At 40.8% G+C, this 12,604-nt stretch overlaps 1 protein-coding gene across 1 annotated transcript; it reads right to left on the reverse strand.

Annotated features, from left to right (window-relative positions):
• Positions 1 to 10,808: 10,808 nt before the first annotated feature.
• Positions 10,809 to 11,075, reverse strand: T265_03348 (hypothetical protein; the record flags this gene model as incomplete). The annotated part of the gene is made up of 1 exon (XM_009167809.1): positions 10,809 to 11,075. A coding segment is annotated over one exon (267 nt), but the record flags the coding sequence as incomplete, so codon positions are not given.
• Between the last annotated feature and the right edge of the window lie 1,529 nt (positions 11,076 to 12,604).

Below are 12,604 nucleotides of genomic sequence, written 5' to 3' on the forward strand. Positions count from 1 at the left end.
CGACTAATAAGTGACTGCGGCAAATGCTTTCCGTTTTTCGGGCGTTTTGGTTCCAGTCCAAGATGGCCACTTGATTGAGTCTCGAGCAGGGCCGTCTACCTTCCTGCGCATTCATATTTAGGGAACCAAAACAATATCTGAGCTATCAGCTCGCCGCTGAATGGTAATTTAATCCCCGTGGAACTCTTTACGTGATTATTGGATCTACAGTCTTTTGGGGTGTAAGAAGGTACGGTGAGCAGTCTACGTTTATCATCCCACTTACAGAGTACCCCGAAAACTCTGCCAAACTAACTGCTCAGAAGTATCCGTCAACTAGTGACTGTGCAAACGATCCGTTCAGCTCGGTAATTTAGAACATGGCCAACCTCAGCAGAAGCAGCCGCAGAAGTTTCTGAATCGCTAGGGCTACTCAACCAAAGGGAAGCGAAAATTGATGGGGAAGTAAGTTCACCATGGAAGAAAATGTTTATAGCTCAGGTAGGATAGATGGCCGTTGGCTTGTTCGCTGAGCTGAGCAATGCAACCAAATTGCCCAGCCCAGAGAACAAGCCAACGACTAGTACCTAGGTTTCTAATCCTAGTTGCAAAAAGATAACATACCAAGAGAAAGCGGAACGAGCGTACATGAATAGGCAGTCTGTTGCAACGGTTGGAAGGTACCAAATGAATTGAGCAATAGGGTCTGAAATAACCCAACATTTTCACCAGACATCAGCATTTACTTGAGGGATGGTTCTGGTGTTGCCGGAAAATTCTCACAATTAATAAGGTGAGCAGTAAGCGTAACACAGTCGTGAGCCGCTTTCTTGCATCAAAGAAGCGAGAAAACCACTACTGTTTGGCCTTTAGGATCACAAAAAATTTGCCACACAAAAAGCCCCATCCCGCCAAATTTTTCACGTGATGTTATTTTTTGCTTAATCCGCTCCGTATTGAACTTGGTTATGATTTCTTCAAGGACAGTTCCCTAACTTTCCCTAGCTGTCTGGCATTCTAGATATGACACTTATTTCGCTATCGATAAATGCGTTGCACTCATGCAGTCCTTTTGTTTTTCTCGTTAGCTGTCAGGCTACATGAAAAAATTGTCTTTCCACCCAGTTACGATCAACGCTCCATTGGCAACAATGAAAGGATCATATCTCAAAGTACGCCATAGATTAATTTGAATTGCCTTTGTATATTTTTATCGCCTTTTGAGACATCCACACCTGCATGTATATCGGAAGAAAAACATATTTTTCTCCGCACAGATGTATCCAAATAATCCCAGAAAGAGGAACAAGATGTAGTTTGTAGCTGGAAACGCTTTGCTTGGTGAATAGATAACATTAAGTGAGAGGCAAAGCACAAATAACCCTGGTACTTTCAACAAGTGTGCTCCAGTCCGTAACTTCTCTGACATTATTTTGTTGTGGTTTTTATCAGTTTCATTTCAACTGCAGTGATGTCTACATCACCGTTTTTAAGTTGGTTATTTATACTCATACCTTAGCGTTTAGTGATCCCTCACAGTAGGAGTCTCCAGTATGGCATGGTCGAATTGGCTCCCCCTGGAGTAGCTTCTTATTTAAGTAGATCGAACACATCTCATCTGTCATCTAGCAGCTGAATAGCCTTTGTGTCAAACATTTAACATGATAAAAAATATTTTTATTTATTTGGGTTCACTTCTGTCCTCCATACGTGAAATGTGGATCTCACACTGTAAGCAGTTAATATGGGATGCCACTAAGGACCCGAATATCAAGTTTACAAAGGCCTTTTACTTGAGGTATTTAGTCTGTTACTGTTCCGTGGTCCCAAAATCAGTCTGGGCGTAATTGCCATTCACAGTTATACTACCTATGATATCCTCAAACTACCCTTTCCAGAACTGTGGAAGTCATTATGTACAATAAGGTAGCAGATATACATTGCCCTGGAAAGGCTTTCCTGAATACTTGTCCCGAATCCGCAATCCGCCCTCATCCAACAATATGTAGACTGATTAATTTTTAGTGTAGGGTAAGAAAGCAAGTAATTAGTGCGTACGTGTTCTAAATGGTTCACAACTTTGTGGTTTCCAAAATTCTTGCTCTCACGGTATTCTCTACATTTTCCTAGCATGGACAGCGTACTAAGTAACCGGTCTTATAGTGAGTCTATCAACATGTGACGGAGCATGGTTAAGTAAAACGTTCACGAAGTGCACCCCGATAGAAACACAAACTAAGACTGGGTTAGTGCTGGAAATAAGACGTACGTGTTCTAAATGGTTCACAACTTTGTGGTTTCCCAAATTCTTTCTCTCACGGTATTCTCTACATTTTCCTAGCATGGACAGCGTACTAAGTAACCGGTCTTATAGTGAGTCTATCAACATGTGACGGAGCATGGTTAAGTAAAACGTTCATGAAGTGCACCCCGATAGAAACACAAACTAAGACTGGGTTTAGAAACGGAATAATCCAATCTGCACTACCCAGTGATACCGAGGAGTGCGAAAAAAGAAGCACATGGGACGCGAAAGCTCTTTAAGGCAAAATACAGTGAGAATTTAGATGGCACCATTATTATTGACGGTTATATAACGCTCGCAGTGACAGGCGGAAACCGCTTCATGCCAGGTAGGCAGTGCCAATAGTGTCATCTCAACAGAACTTGGCGGTCTTAATGGATAAGAAAAAGTTAACTCTTGGGGTGCTGACGTAAAATCTGCAATGGTCTGATGGATTACCAGCCAAACGAAAAAAAATTCCCCCAGTGCGAGTGAGCTCACAATATCCTGAGAGTTCCTTAGCTTTGATAAGATACATTACAACTTTTCCAGCACCCTCTCGTGTTCACACACTGCGCATTCTCAGACCAACAGTACGCATACACAAAATATCAGTTGATTGACATTCCAGTTTGGCCATCTCGGTTCGAATGTGCGACCGATTCAAGCAGTCTTCATATGTGAGCTCAGCATTTGGAGAAACCGCATCACACATTAAGGATAGTGAGAGTGTTGTAACCGCATTCTACCGAATGCGGTAGAACTAGCAGCCATGCAGTTTATGGGAGTTTGTAGAGGCCGAATTTCACAGTGGAACAAAGTCCACATCTCCAAGCTTGCGACTAGTTTTTTGGACCTACTGGACAGATAATTCAACTAGCTAACCCGTAGAACAGAGAAAGTTCGAACCAACTTGTTGTCCAGTTTTTCGCTCACCGTAGTTGAGACGTTAAATATCGTCTGGTGGAACGGAACATAGTCCTTTGATGGATGCCAGTGACCCACCCATGCGAAATTACGGTGTTTGGCCACTCAGTCTACCCCTTGAGGATACCACAAGCTCGGGATCGAGTGCCAGCAATCTTTACCTTAATTAACCACTTTCCGTGGGGTTACAGAAAAACAACTCATAGAGCCCGGTGTGGTGCATTTGCAATATTCCTTCTTGTTGGAAAAGTCGACTACTCCTGTGATGCTTCCAAACTGACTTTGTAAAACATCAAACGGTCTAAGAATATACTGTTTGAATCTAAAAACCAAAATACCCGAATAAGTGGAAATAAGTTAAAAAGGACATGCTGATCTATCACAGGGTTTTCATGTACCAAATGTTAACGTATGTAGGGGGAAGTTCATTGTTTAGCCTGCTGGGACAGAGTGCTGATATGTTTCATGGCTTCTGGATGGTAGTTGGCAGTAGTGAAAATACATCACACGTTTAATAAATTCCCGCCAACTTAGTGCAAAAAACGCGATGCTTATTGCTTTAGGTGGTGATCATCACGGTCATATCCTGCAATCGATTCCATAAAACTGTACATAATTTTAGAATTCACTGCATAACATTTCTTGGTTCTGAATCAGACAAGGCCAATCTTACGCCTCACCAAGGTAGAAACTTTGGGAAGATTTTATGTCACTAGAAAGAGTTGAAAATTTAGTGCGAATTTAGTGTGAATTGGGACGCCGAAGTACGCTCTATAGGCGCTGATCCACATGCATCCAAGTCTGCTTCCCCTCCCAGATGCAAATATGCCCCTCGGCTTTGATAAGGGAACTGTGCGCACGCCAGAATAAAAAATTTGAACGTAATGTAGTGTGAATGCGCATACCACTTTTCTTTCTGCAAAATTCAACCAGTTTGAATGAACCAGAACGAATCGCCCTAAGGTAAAATTAAATTGTCTGAATAAGTTTTTCACTGTGCTACGGACCATGCCGACTTACTATATCCATAGGTCTAAATCTGAAGTTCTCACCTCAATAAAGACGAAAAACCGATCGATTCGCACATGCTGTTGCGATTTTGTAAACAAATTAGTGGATCTGTTACTAGTACATTCATCGTGATATTGCATTTTGGTTCTCGGTACATCGTTATCCCTTGGCAGAAGGAGGGTTCACGTCAGTTGGACTGGTCCATATCCGTTTACCTGAATTTAAGCTCATTCAAATTCATACACAGCCAGCACGTTTGTAAGAGTGACCCTTTTGAGTTTTCCTGATCCCTTTAACGGGTCATTGAGAAAGCACTTTTGTTGAAACATTTCCCAGAAAAGGTGTTTCTTTGATTTAAGGTATGATTTCTGTGTTGCCGTCCGTTCTTGAGAATTGAGTCGTCTGCTATGAAGAGTTCTAGAAAATGCTTATTAGGAGAACATTTTGATGTCTTGTTTCGGCTTTCTTTAGTCAGCGATATAGTGGATAACGATTTGCACTTGAGTTGTTGGTAGACAAATCAATGCAGAAAAGGCATTAACTCATCAAAAATATCTAAGCAGAGCTTAGATGCCACATTTATCAGCTCAGGCATCACCGCTACCATGAGGTGAAAAAACTGTCCAACTTTCAAATGCATCACCACAGGTAGCCAGGAAATTCTTCGTGCCGATCATGCATTCGTTTTAGCTTGGAACCTCAATCTGGAGGTCTATTTCTCTGAAAGACCTCATGAATTTTTATTTCACATGCTTTGTGGATTTTATAATTTCATCGCAGTTTTCGCGATTCACGCAAACATAAATCAACAGTTTGGCTAATCGTCCAGTGCGATTGATCGGCAGTTAAATATGAACATATATCAGCAAGTTATTGGTCGATTTTCGTTCGCTAATTGATAACTAGCATCGGCAAGATAAATCTGAATACAACCAACTTGATTGCGAACGTTCTAAACTTCGGTTCCATTTTGGTGATTGCCCTACCAAGGGGTGGAAACTTCGCCGCACTCCTTGGCCAATACGAATGCAGATTTTGGGTCAGTCCTCTTTTCTAGCACATTCTTCCCTACAGGCTTTGAACGAGATTGTTCGAAATGGCAATAGTTTGTAGAGAATTATAACACGCAATGTTGCAGACATTTTTGAGGTTCATTGCAGATGAATTCAGTTTTTTGCACTCTCAAATTTCAATACACACAGAGATTTTTATCAGTTTACTATTACATTTTTCCGCCACCTGCTTTCAAATCAAACCAAAAACAATAAACTGAGGCCTGTTAAAAATGCCCACTAAAGTCATGAGTCAGTGGGAGTCCATAATGCAAAGTAGGCCATGGTATGAAAGAATAAAACTTCATGTTTACCTCACAACGCATAATGTCCCCCATGCACTGCCTTACAACCTGCCGAATTTTGCGATCAACATTGATGGTAAGGAACGAAATCAGTGACGTAAAAGTACGACCAAAATAAGTTTAAAATTAAATCAAACACATGCAGGGACAGTTCTTGCTGTAAGCAGTTTCCCCAAAAAAGTACTAACAGGAAGTAATTCAGAATGAATTAAAACCAGTATGAACGGAAATACATTTCTACACACTCGTATAGCATCATCCCAGTGAACTTAAGTGGATTCGCTTTTTCTTCTTGTTGTGACAGATGTTTTATGACAAACTTGCACCTACTTGAGGAAATCTCAGTCAGTCGACCGTTCTAAGACTTGCGTGAATTTACAAAATAGTAACATAATAAGATAATATTATCCTGCAAGTACCCACCGGGTCATAAATTGAGGCGTTTTATGCTTGCGAAACTCAAGCGGTGGTTGGTGATATTTAGCCCTAGTTCAAGAATTATACCCCGGATTCTGAGTGTTCTGCCTTTCTCTGACAGTTGTTTTGTTTCCAATTGAGTCTGACCACTTAAGTGTAGCCACTGAATAGTGGGCGATAGGCTGCGCTAGCTGTCGAAACTTCTGGGACTGTTAATTCGAATGGTGTGAATTCTCAAGAATCATCAGGTATTTAAAAGTATTTTTGGAGGGTGTCCCTAAGCTCACCACATCACATAATGGACTTTGTCACCACATAGCTTTCAGTATTCCTCCTTACTACTATGGACGTACATCCGATGTGCATTCGTCTGTCATAATTAGCCGGAAATTCGACATCCGTCTATTGGTGGATTTTACGGACGTCGGTGTTTTATTGCATGTTATTGGCAAACAATAACCGGCCTAAGGCTGATAATATGGAAATTAGCGCTAGCGTTCAATTAAACAATCAATTGCTGCTATCGTTCTACGTTTCACTACATCAGCAGTTTTCAAGAAAATATCTTGCCATCACCTCCTGCCGAGGACTGACCATTTCTGTTTTCAAGTATAAATAGGTGTTACAAGTGTAATGGTGGTACGCTTTCATCTGTTATGAAACAAAGCAAACACATTGAACTAAGCGTTGACAGGTATGGGATCGATGGTGTCCTGCGAGTGTGGTTTTACTCAAGTACATGCCTCAAAAAATTTTACTGCTTCATGAGTTTACATAGAGTGATGTTATTACGCTCACTACCTCACGCTTACGAATAAACGATCTGATTTCGATTAGCAAGGCAAGCTGAGTGTCGAATGCACCATCGGCATATACAAAATTGCCCCAGGCACTCGCATCCATTATTATATTTTTCCATGGTCAGAAACCAAAATTAGCCATTTTGAGCTTCCCTAGAGTCGTTCCCAATATCAGAGACTCGTTCCTCCTCGATCTCGGAAAAAATCTTCCTCCAGGGCATGTGTTTAGGAGTACGAGCAACTAAACCGAGGAATCAGGTATGACGTCAGTTTACCGTCCGCGACTCGTTGTCATAGAAGTGTGAACAATAACATAGCATGATATACCGCACGTTTTGGGTCTGTTCACAGACAGTGGCGGTTTTCAAGTTTTCCAGATGTAATACCTCCCACCGACATCTGTGGGTTCAACTTTTTGTCAGTGTTTCGTTCATTGATGATGATGAATTCTAGCCAATGGTTAGAGTGATTACATGGTATTAGAAATTTAAACTACTTTATCACGATTCATCCGTATGACTGAAACATTCTAGTGTCTCCAGGAGGCCCAAATTGACAGACAGTAGGGATTTCATAAATTTTTAGGTATGAGCCGAAACGGGATGCTACGGTCAAACTTTACTGCCGCAAACTGCGATTGGGTTCAAGAATGTGCCATTAAATTACAGTTACAAACTAAGTGCGAAATGCGTTTTATGATCCTGTAGGGCGCTTTCACGTACGCTGGGCTTTTGAACAATTGTTCAAAGACAGTGAACAGCTATTAGCTCTTCAGAATTTTTACATTGTTGCGAACATGCTAAAACCAGAGGAATGCTAAATAAGTCTGGAAACATAGCGCAACCTTTAGTCCCTGAGGAAGTCTGTAGACGTGGATTTCCAATTTTGAACGACCTTATCCCAGGGTGAGAGGAGCTGAAAAGTTTAACAAATTTGTTTTTACAGATTAACTTTCCAAGAACAATTCCCATTGCTCCACTGATCACAGAATCAAAAGCCGATATGGAGTCCACAAATAGGATGCATGAGGATTGATTGCGCTCTGGAGAAGTTTTCTGTGTGCCACCCTGGATGCGCACAGTTCACCTAAAATGACCCTATTCGGAATGTCCGAAATTAGGGAATCCGGAATTTTGCTATCACTACAATGTAAGCTGTATAGTAATGCTCTCTTTTGGGCTTAGCCAAAGGCATTAGCTTTCGGCTATTCAGTGTGAAACAGAAATTTTTTCGGGTGTTTCAACTCTACAATAAGCTTAAACGATCATTAATACGCTGAGAACAACAGTGTGCTCTCTTAATTAGCCGCAGGGAAATACGTCATGAAATAACTGAGTAAGCAAGTGAACTACTCGAAATTGGGTGAGCTTAAGGATAAACTGGCCAACCGAAAAATGACATATATAAATGAGCCTGGAAACGTTTGAGCGAACAAAAAATTGCAAATATGGGGAACCATTTTCGGCTTGCATTATCCAAATATCGGCCCTCCAAGCTCAACTCGAAACAGAAACGTTGAACTTGATATGCATTTATTGATTTGTCTAAAATAACTCTAAGTAGTACAAAATAAAACTAACTTTTTCGAAATACACCGGAATGCGCCATCTATTGCAGGAAAGTCTGTCCTTTAATCTTTTACAAGTGAAGGATAAGGGTTCCTAATAGCATTTCAGATAATGTTCATACAGCAGATATATATCTTAAAGAAGTGTGATTATTATATATTAACATAGGTCGTCACTTAGGGGGTTCTGGCCAAGTTAACCTTGGTTGAATAAACATTGTGTTTTGTTGGACATTCGTCCATAATTTTATCTTAGAGTACGTAAGGTTTCATTAAATGATTTGATTTGATGTAAATTTTTGTATATCGAAATGATGGGAATCACAAGAAAAACTCATTTGACGTTGCCTATTAAAAACTAAGCAGGCTATAATCCTCCGAAATGATCAGAAGATTGGGGTAAAATTTTTTAGACCACCACTAAAACCAGCTTTACTTGAGAAAATATTATATGACACACCTACACTGGAAGTTTAACAAAGGTATTGCTGTTGGGTGTAAAACTGTCTCAAGCCACAGAATTCAATACGTCTTAGCAGATATATAGATCTCGTGAACCAAAAACGGTAGATCCTTTTTTGTTATATGTAAAAAATGTTTTAATTTCGTTTATGAATATATTTGAAGATTCATTAAAATTTTTCATAAAACCCTTTCATCCAGGAACACTAGAAGCTTTGGATTCCTGTTTTAACAAACATAATAATGAAAGCAAAGCCATCCATATTCATTTTCTGTCAGGTCGGTGTCAGACTCTCAGGTAAGAAACACTGCTTGGTATCTATCATTCGTTTACTGCGGAATTGTTTGGTCGTTGATTAGAAGCAACCAGACGCAATGACAAGTATTCCCTGGATAAACTGAAAAGTGTTCGGAGCGGCTTAAGTTCCTTCTTACCCATTAATAGGAAATTCAATTTCATCATCTGTCTCCGGTAGTGCACTGTCAAAATTAAGTCAATTCAAGTTCTTTCCACGATTTTTCGTTAGCCTTTAACCGCCTTAAAATCATGGTCTATCATGAACGACCAATTTCAAAATACATGTACGTGAAGCTTCCGATGCACAGCTGCTTCCTATCAGGGTTCAGTTACCTTGGAATAAGTATCGACCATCATGACGGCCAGCTACCATTCAGACGGTACTTTCGCAACAAGAAGACATGTTTACTGCCATTTTCTGCTGGTAACGTTACTTTTTATGGAACTTCACCGTGCTGTACACAGTTTATCATCTTTGCACCATTAGTCAGTTAGCCAACCAAGCAGGGAAGGCATTACTTTTCGTACTTATGTGTTCCCACAAATCGGCTGTGCATCAGAATGCCACCAACACGAGGCAGCAGACCATTCACGAAGAGCCCGCCACCAGCTTCACCAGTTGCATGGCTCATCAGCTATACGAATTCCATGCGTTTTCGCTAGCCTTAAGTAAGGGGCTCCTTTAACAGAACACGCTTGATATCTCGCACAACTGAAATATGAGCTTTTGTATTTACTACAAATTCACTGGGTGAATATTATAAAGCAAAGAGTTTCTGAGCTTTTTCCGAGTCTACCGCAGGCGTCAAGTTCATTTACAAACGCTTGTATTTCATGAATTATTTATGAAAGCATTTTGGGCCTTATATAACTGCATTTGGGTGTCGCGCGTACCGTAGTGTATAGTGCTGACCAACACCCCAGAATTTAGATACATTGTTGGCTCAACAGACGTAAAAATAAATAATAAATTTACTACGAGTTTTGGTGGGTCGTAAAGCAGCCTTTAATTGCAGCAGTGTGTAAATATGGGTGAAATGGTTGTGCAATCTGGATGTGCGACTGCATGAGCCTAATTTATGACGTTTGTTCGGAAACCTACTTCGAAACGGAACGAATGGCTTCCTCGTTAGGCAGAAACAACTTTCTGACCATACGGTTCTTCTTTAAGTGAACCTTTTATCTTTCATTTGTTTACCCTTTCATCTGTCCACCTTCGTATCCATTGTTTTACACGTTACTTCATGAATGTTTGCCAAAGGGACCCTTGAATGTGACTTAAATGGTGATTAGATATATCGCCTTTTGGGATGAATGTGTCAACTTACCCGAGCTAACCGATGAATCGTGAGAGATTTCTATATTTTTGCCCTGTTTTTTCGGACACCGGCCAATGTCCAAAACTTCCGCATACCACAACAGTTAGCTCTTTACAGTTCAAGTATGCGTTGGCTTTCGGTATCTCACTCATACTTAACGGATGGTTCACTGCCGATGCCAGCCGTCCAATCTCGATGTGAGCGATCTTAATATCCTAAACGAACAGTAGTGCATCAATGAAGCAATTTGTGTACCACAAACTGAAACTATCACTGAGGCCTCACGTCTAAAATCCTAGAATCCTGTAACTTCATCCAGCTTATAAACTATTTTTCTTTATCCAGTTGTCCTGCGAAGCTTGTTGGTAATGACCGTCTTTAGTGAAATTATAAATGAGACTGGACAACCATATAACCAGAATAACTCGCCATTGAAAGACAGTATGCGTTTGGATTGAAATCCGTTCCCAAGGCCACAGGAACACCGGCTTGTATTATTGCTCGTGCAGATGGAGGTCGTAGCCGAAGTAAGTGGGCTGTGGTTGGCAACAAAACCGCAGCTGTACCACTGGCAGCCATTGCTGCAACACCAGCCGGGGATGCTTCCTCTAGGTGACTGGCAGCCCGAGCACCTAGCCGACCAGCAAGCTGCATTAGGAGAAAAACATTTTACTATTATTTTATGCGACATCCGTAATCAAAGGCAATAAAGAATGGATATTGGATGGACCTCTCCTAAGGAGTGTAACCAACATAACCTTTTTAGGTGCCTTCGGACCCCACAAAGGATAACCAAGTTTCGCAAATAAAGGTAACAGAATACTGGTGATATGGGAATTCCTGAAAAGTACACATATTAAGAGCGCCTTTAAACTATGCTAATTTTGTCGATTTTATATCAAAAGTGACTTCAAATGTGCCAGTTGAGTGCCCTCTTATCAGAAAACGTAGGTTACAAACACAATGGCGGAAATTTTGCATCACTTCTGAAACCACCAACGAAATGAGTATGACCCGTTTACATGATAAAGCTCATCGTAGCGATTATAATATCATAAAACATGCAATCTCCGATATGTACGTGTTTTCAAAGCCTACTCCTAGTGACACTTCAACAAAACAAAGGTGTCGTTTTGTGGTACAACGAAACCGTCACTGGTGCAGGTGAATTAATGGCACAGCCATGTGATTCTCGTTTAGCATACAGATAAAAATTCACATATACCAGTGAATATGTGGATGACCGATGAATCATTTATCAGTTATGACCAGTTGTAAACTATACTTCTTTCGAATCCTCATTAGATGGTTAGCGATGAAATGCGGACTATAGAAACAAAAACCTGACCATTTTCCGTTTACGTGAATCAGTTAGAACGACCATCTCATGGTAGAGCAGCTGTTTGAACGTGCTTGATTAGAGAAGTTGCCGACCGTTTGAAAAACACCGACATTCTTCGGTCACCACTAAATTAATATAGTAAAACAAAGCTAACTTCAGTTAATTAATTTGGCGGACCATCATGACGGCCAGCTACCATTCAGACGGTACTTTCGCAACAAGAAGACCTGTTTACTGCCATTTTCTGCTGGTAACGTTACTTTTTATGGAACTTCACCGTGCTGTACACAGTTTATCATCTTTGCACCATTAGTCAGTTAGCCAACCAAGCAGGGAAGGCATTACTTTTCGTACTTATGTGTTCCCACAAATCGGCTGTGCATCAGAATGCCACCAACACGAGGCAGCAGACCATTCACGAAGAGCCCGCCACCAGCTTCACCAGTTGCATGGCTCATCAGCTATACGAATTCCATGCGTTTTCGCTAGCCTTAAGTAAGGGGCTCCTTTAACAGAACACGCTTGATATCTCGCACAACTGAAATATGAGCTTTTGTATTTACTACAAATTCACTGGGTGAATATTATAAAGCAAAGAGTTTCTGAGCTTTTTCCGAGTCTACCGCAGGCGTCAAGTTCATTTACAAACGCTTGTATTTCATGAATTATTTATGAAAGCATTTTGGGCCTTATATAACTGCATTTGGGTGTCGCGCGTACCGTAGTGTATAGTGCTGACCAACACCCCAGAATTTAGATACATTGTTGGCTCAACAGACGTAAAAATAAATAATAAATTTACTACGAGTTTTGGTGGGTCGTAAAGCAGCCTTTAATTGCA

Source organism: Opisthorchis viverrini, assembly GCF_000715545.1.
Source record: "Opisthorchis viverrini unplaced genomic scaffold opera_v5_46, whole genome shotgun sequence".
Taxonomy (NCBI): domain Eukaryota; kingdom Metazoa; phylum Platyhelminthes; class Trematoda; order Opisthorchiida; family Opisthorchiidae; genus Opisthorchis; species Opisthorchis viverrini.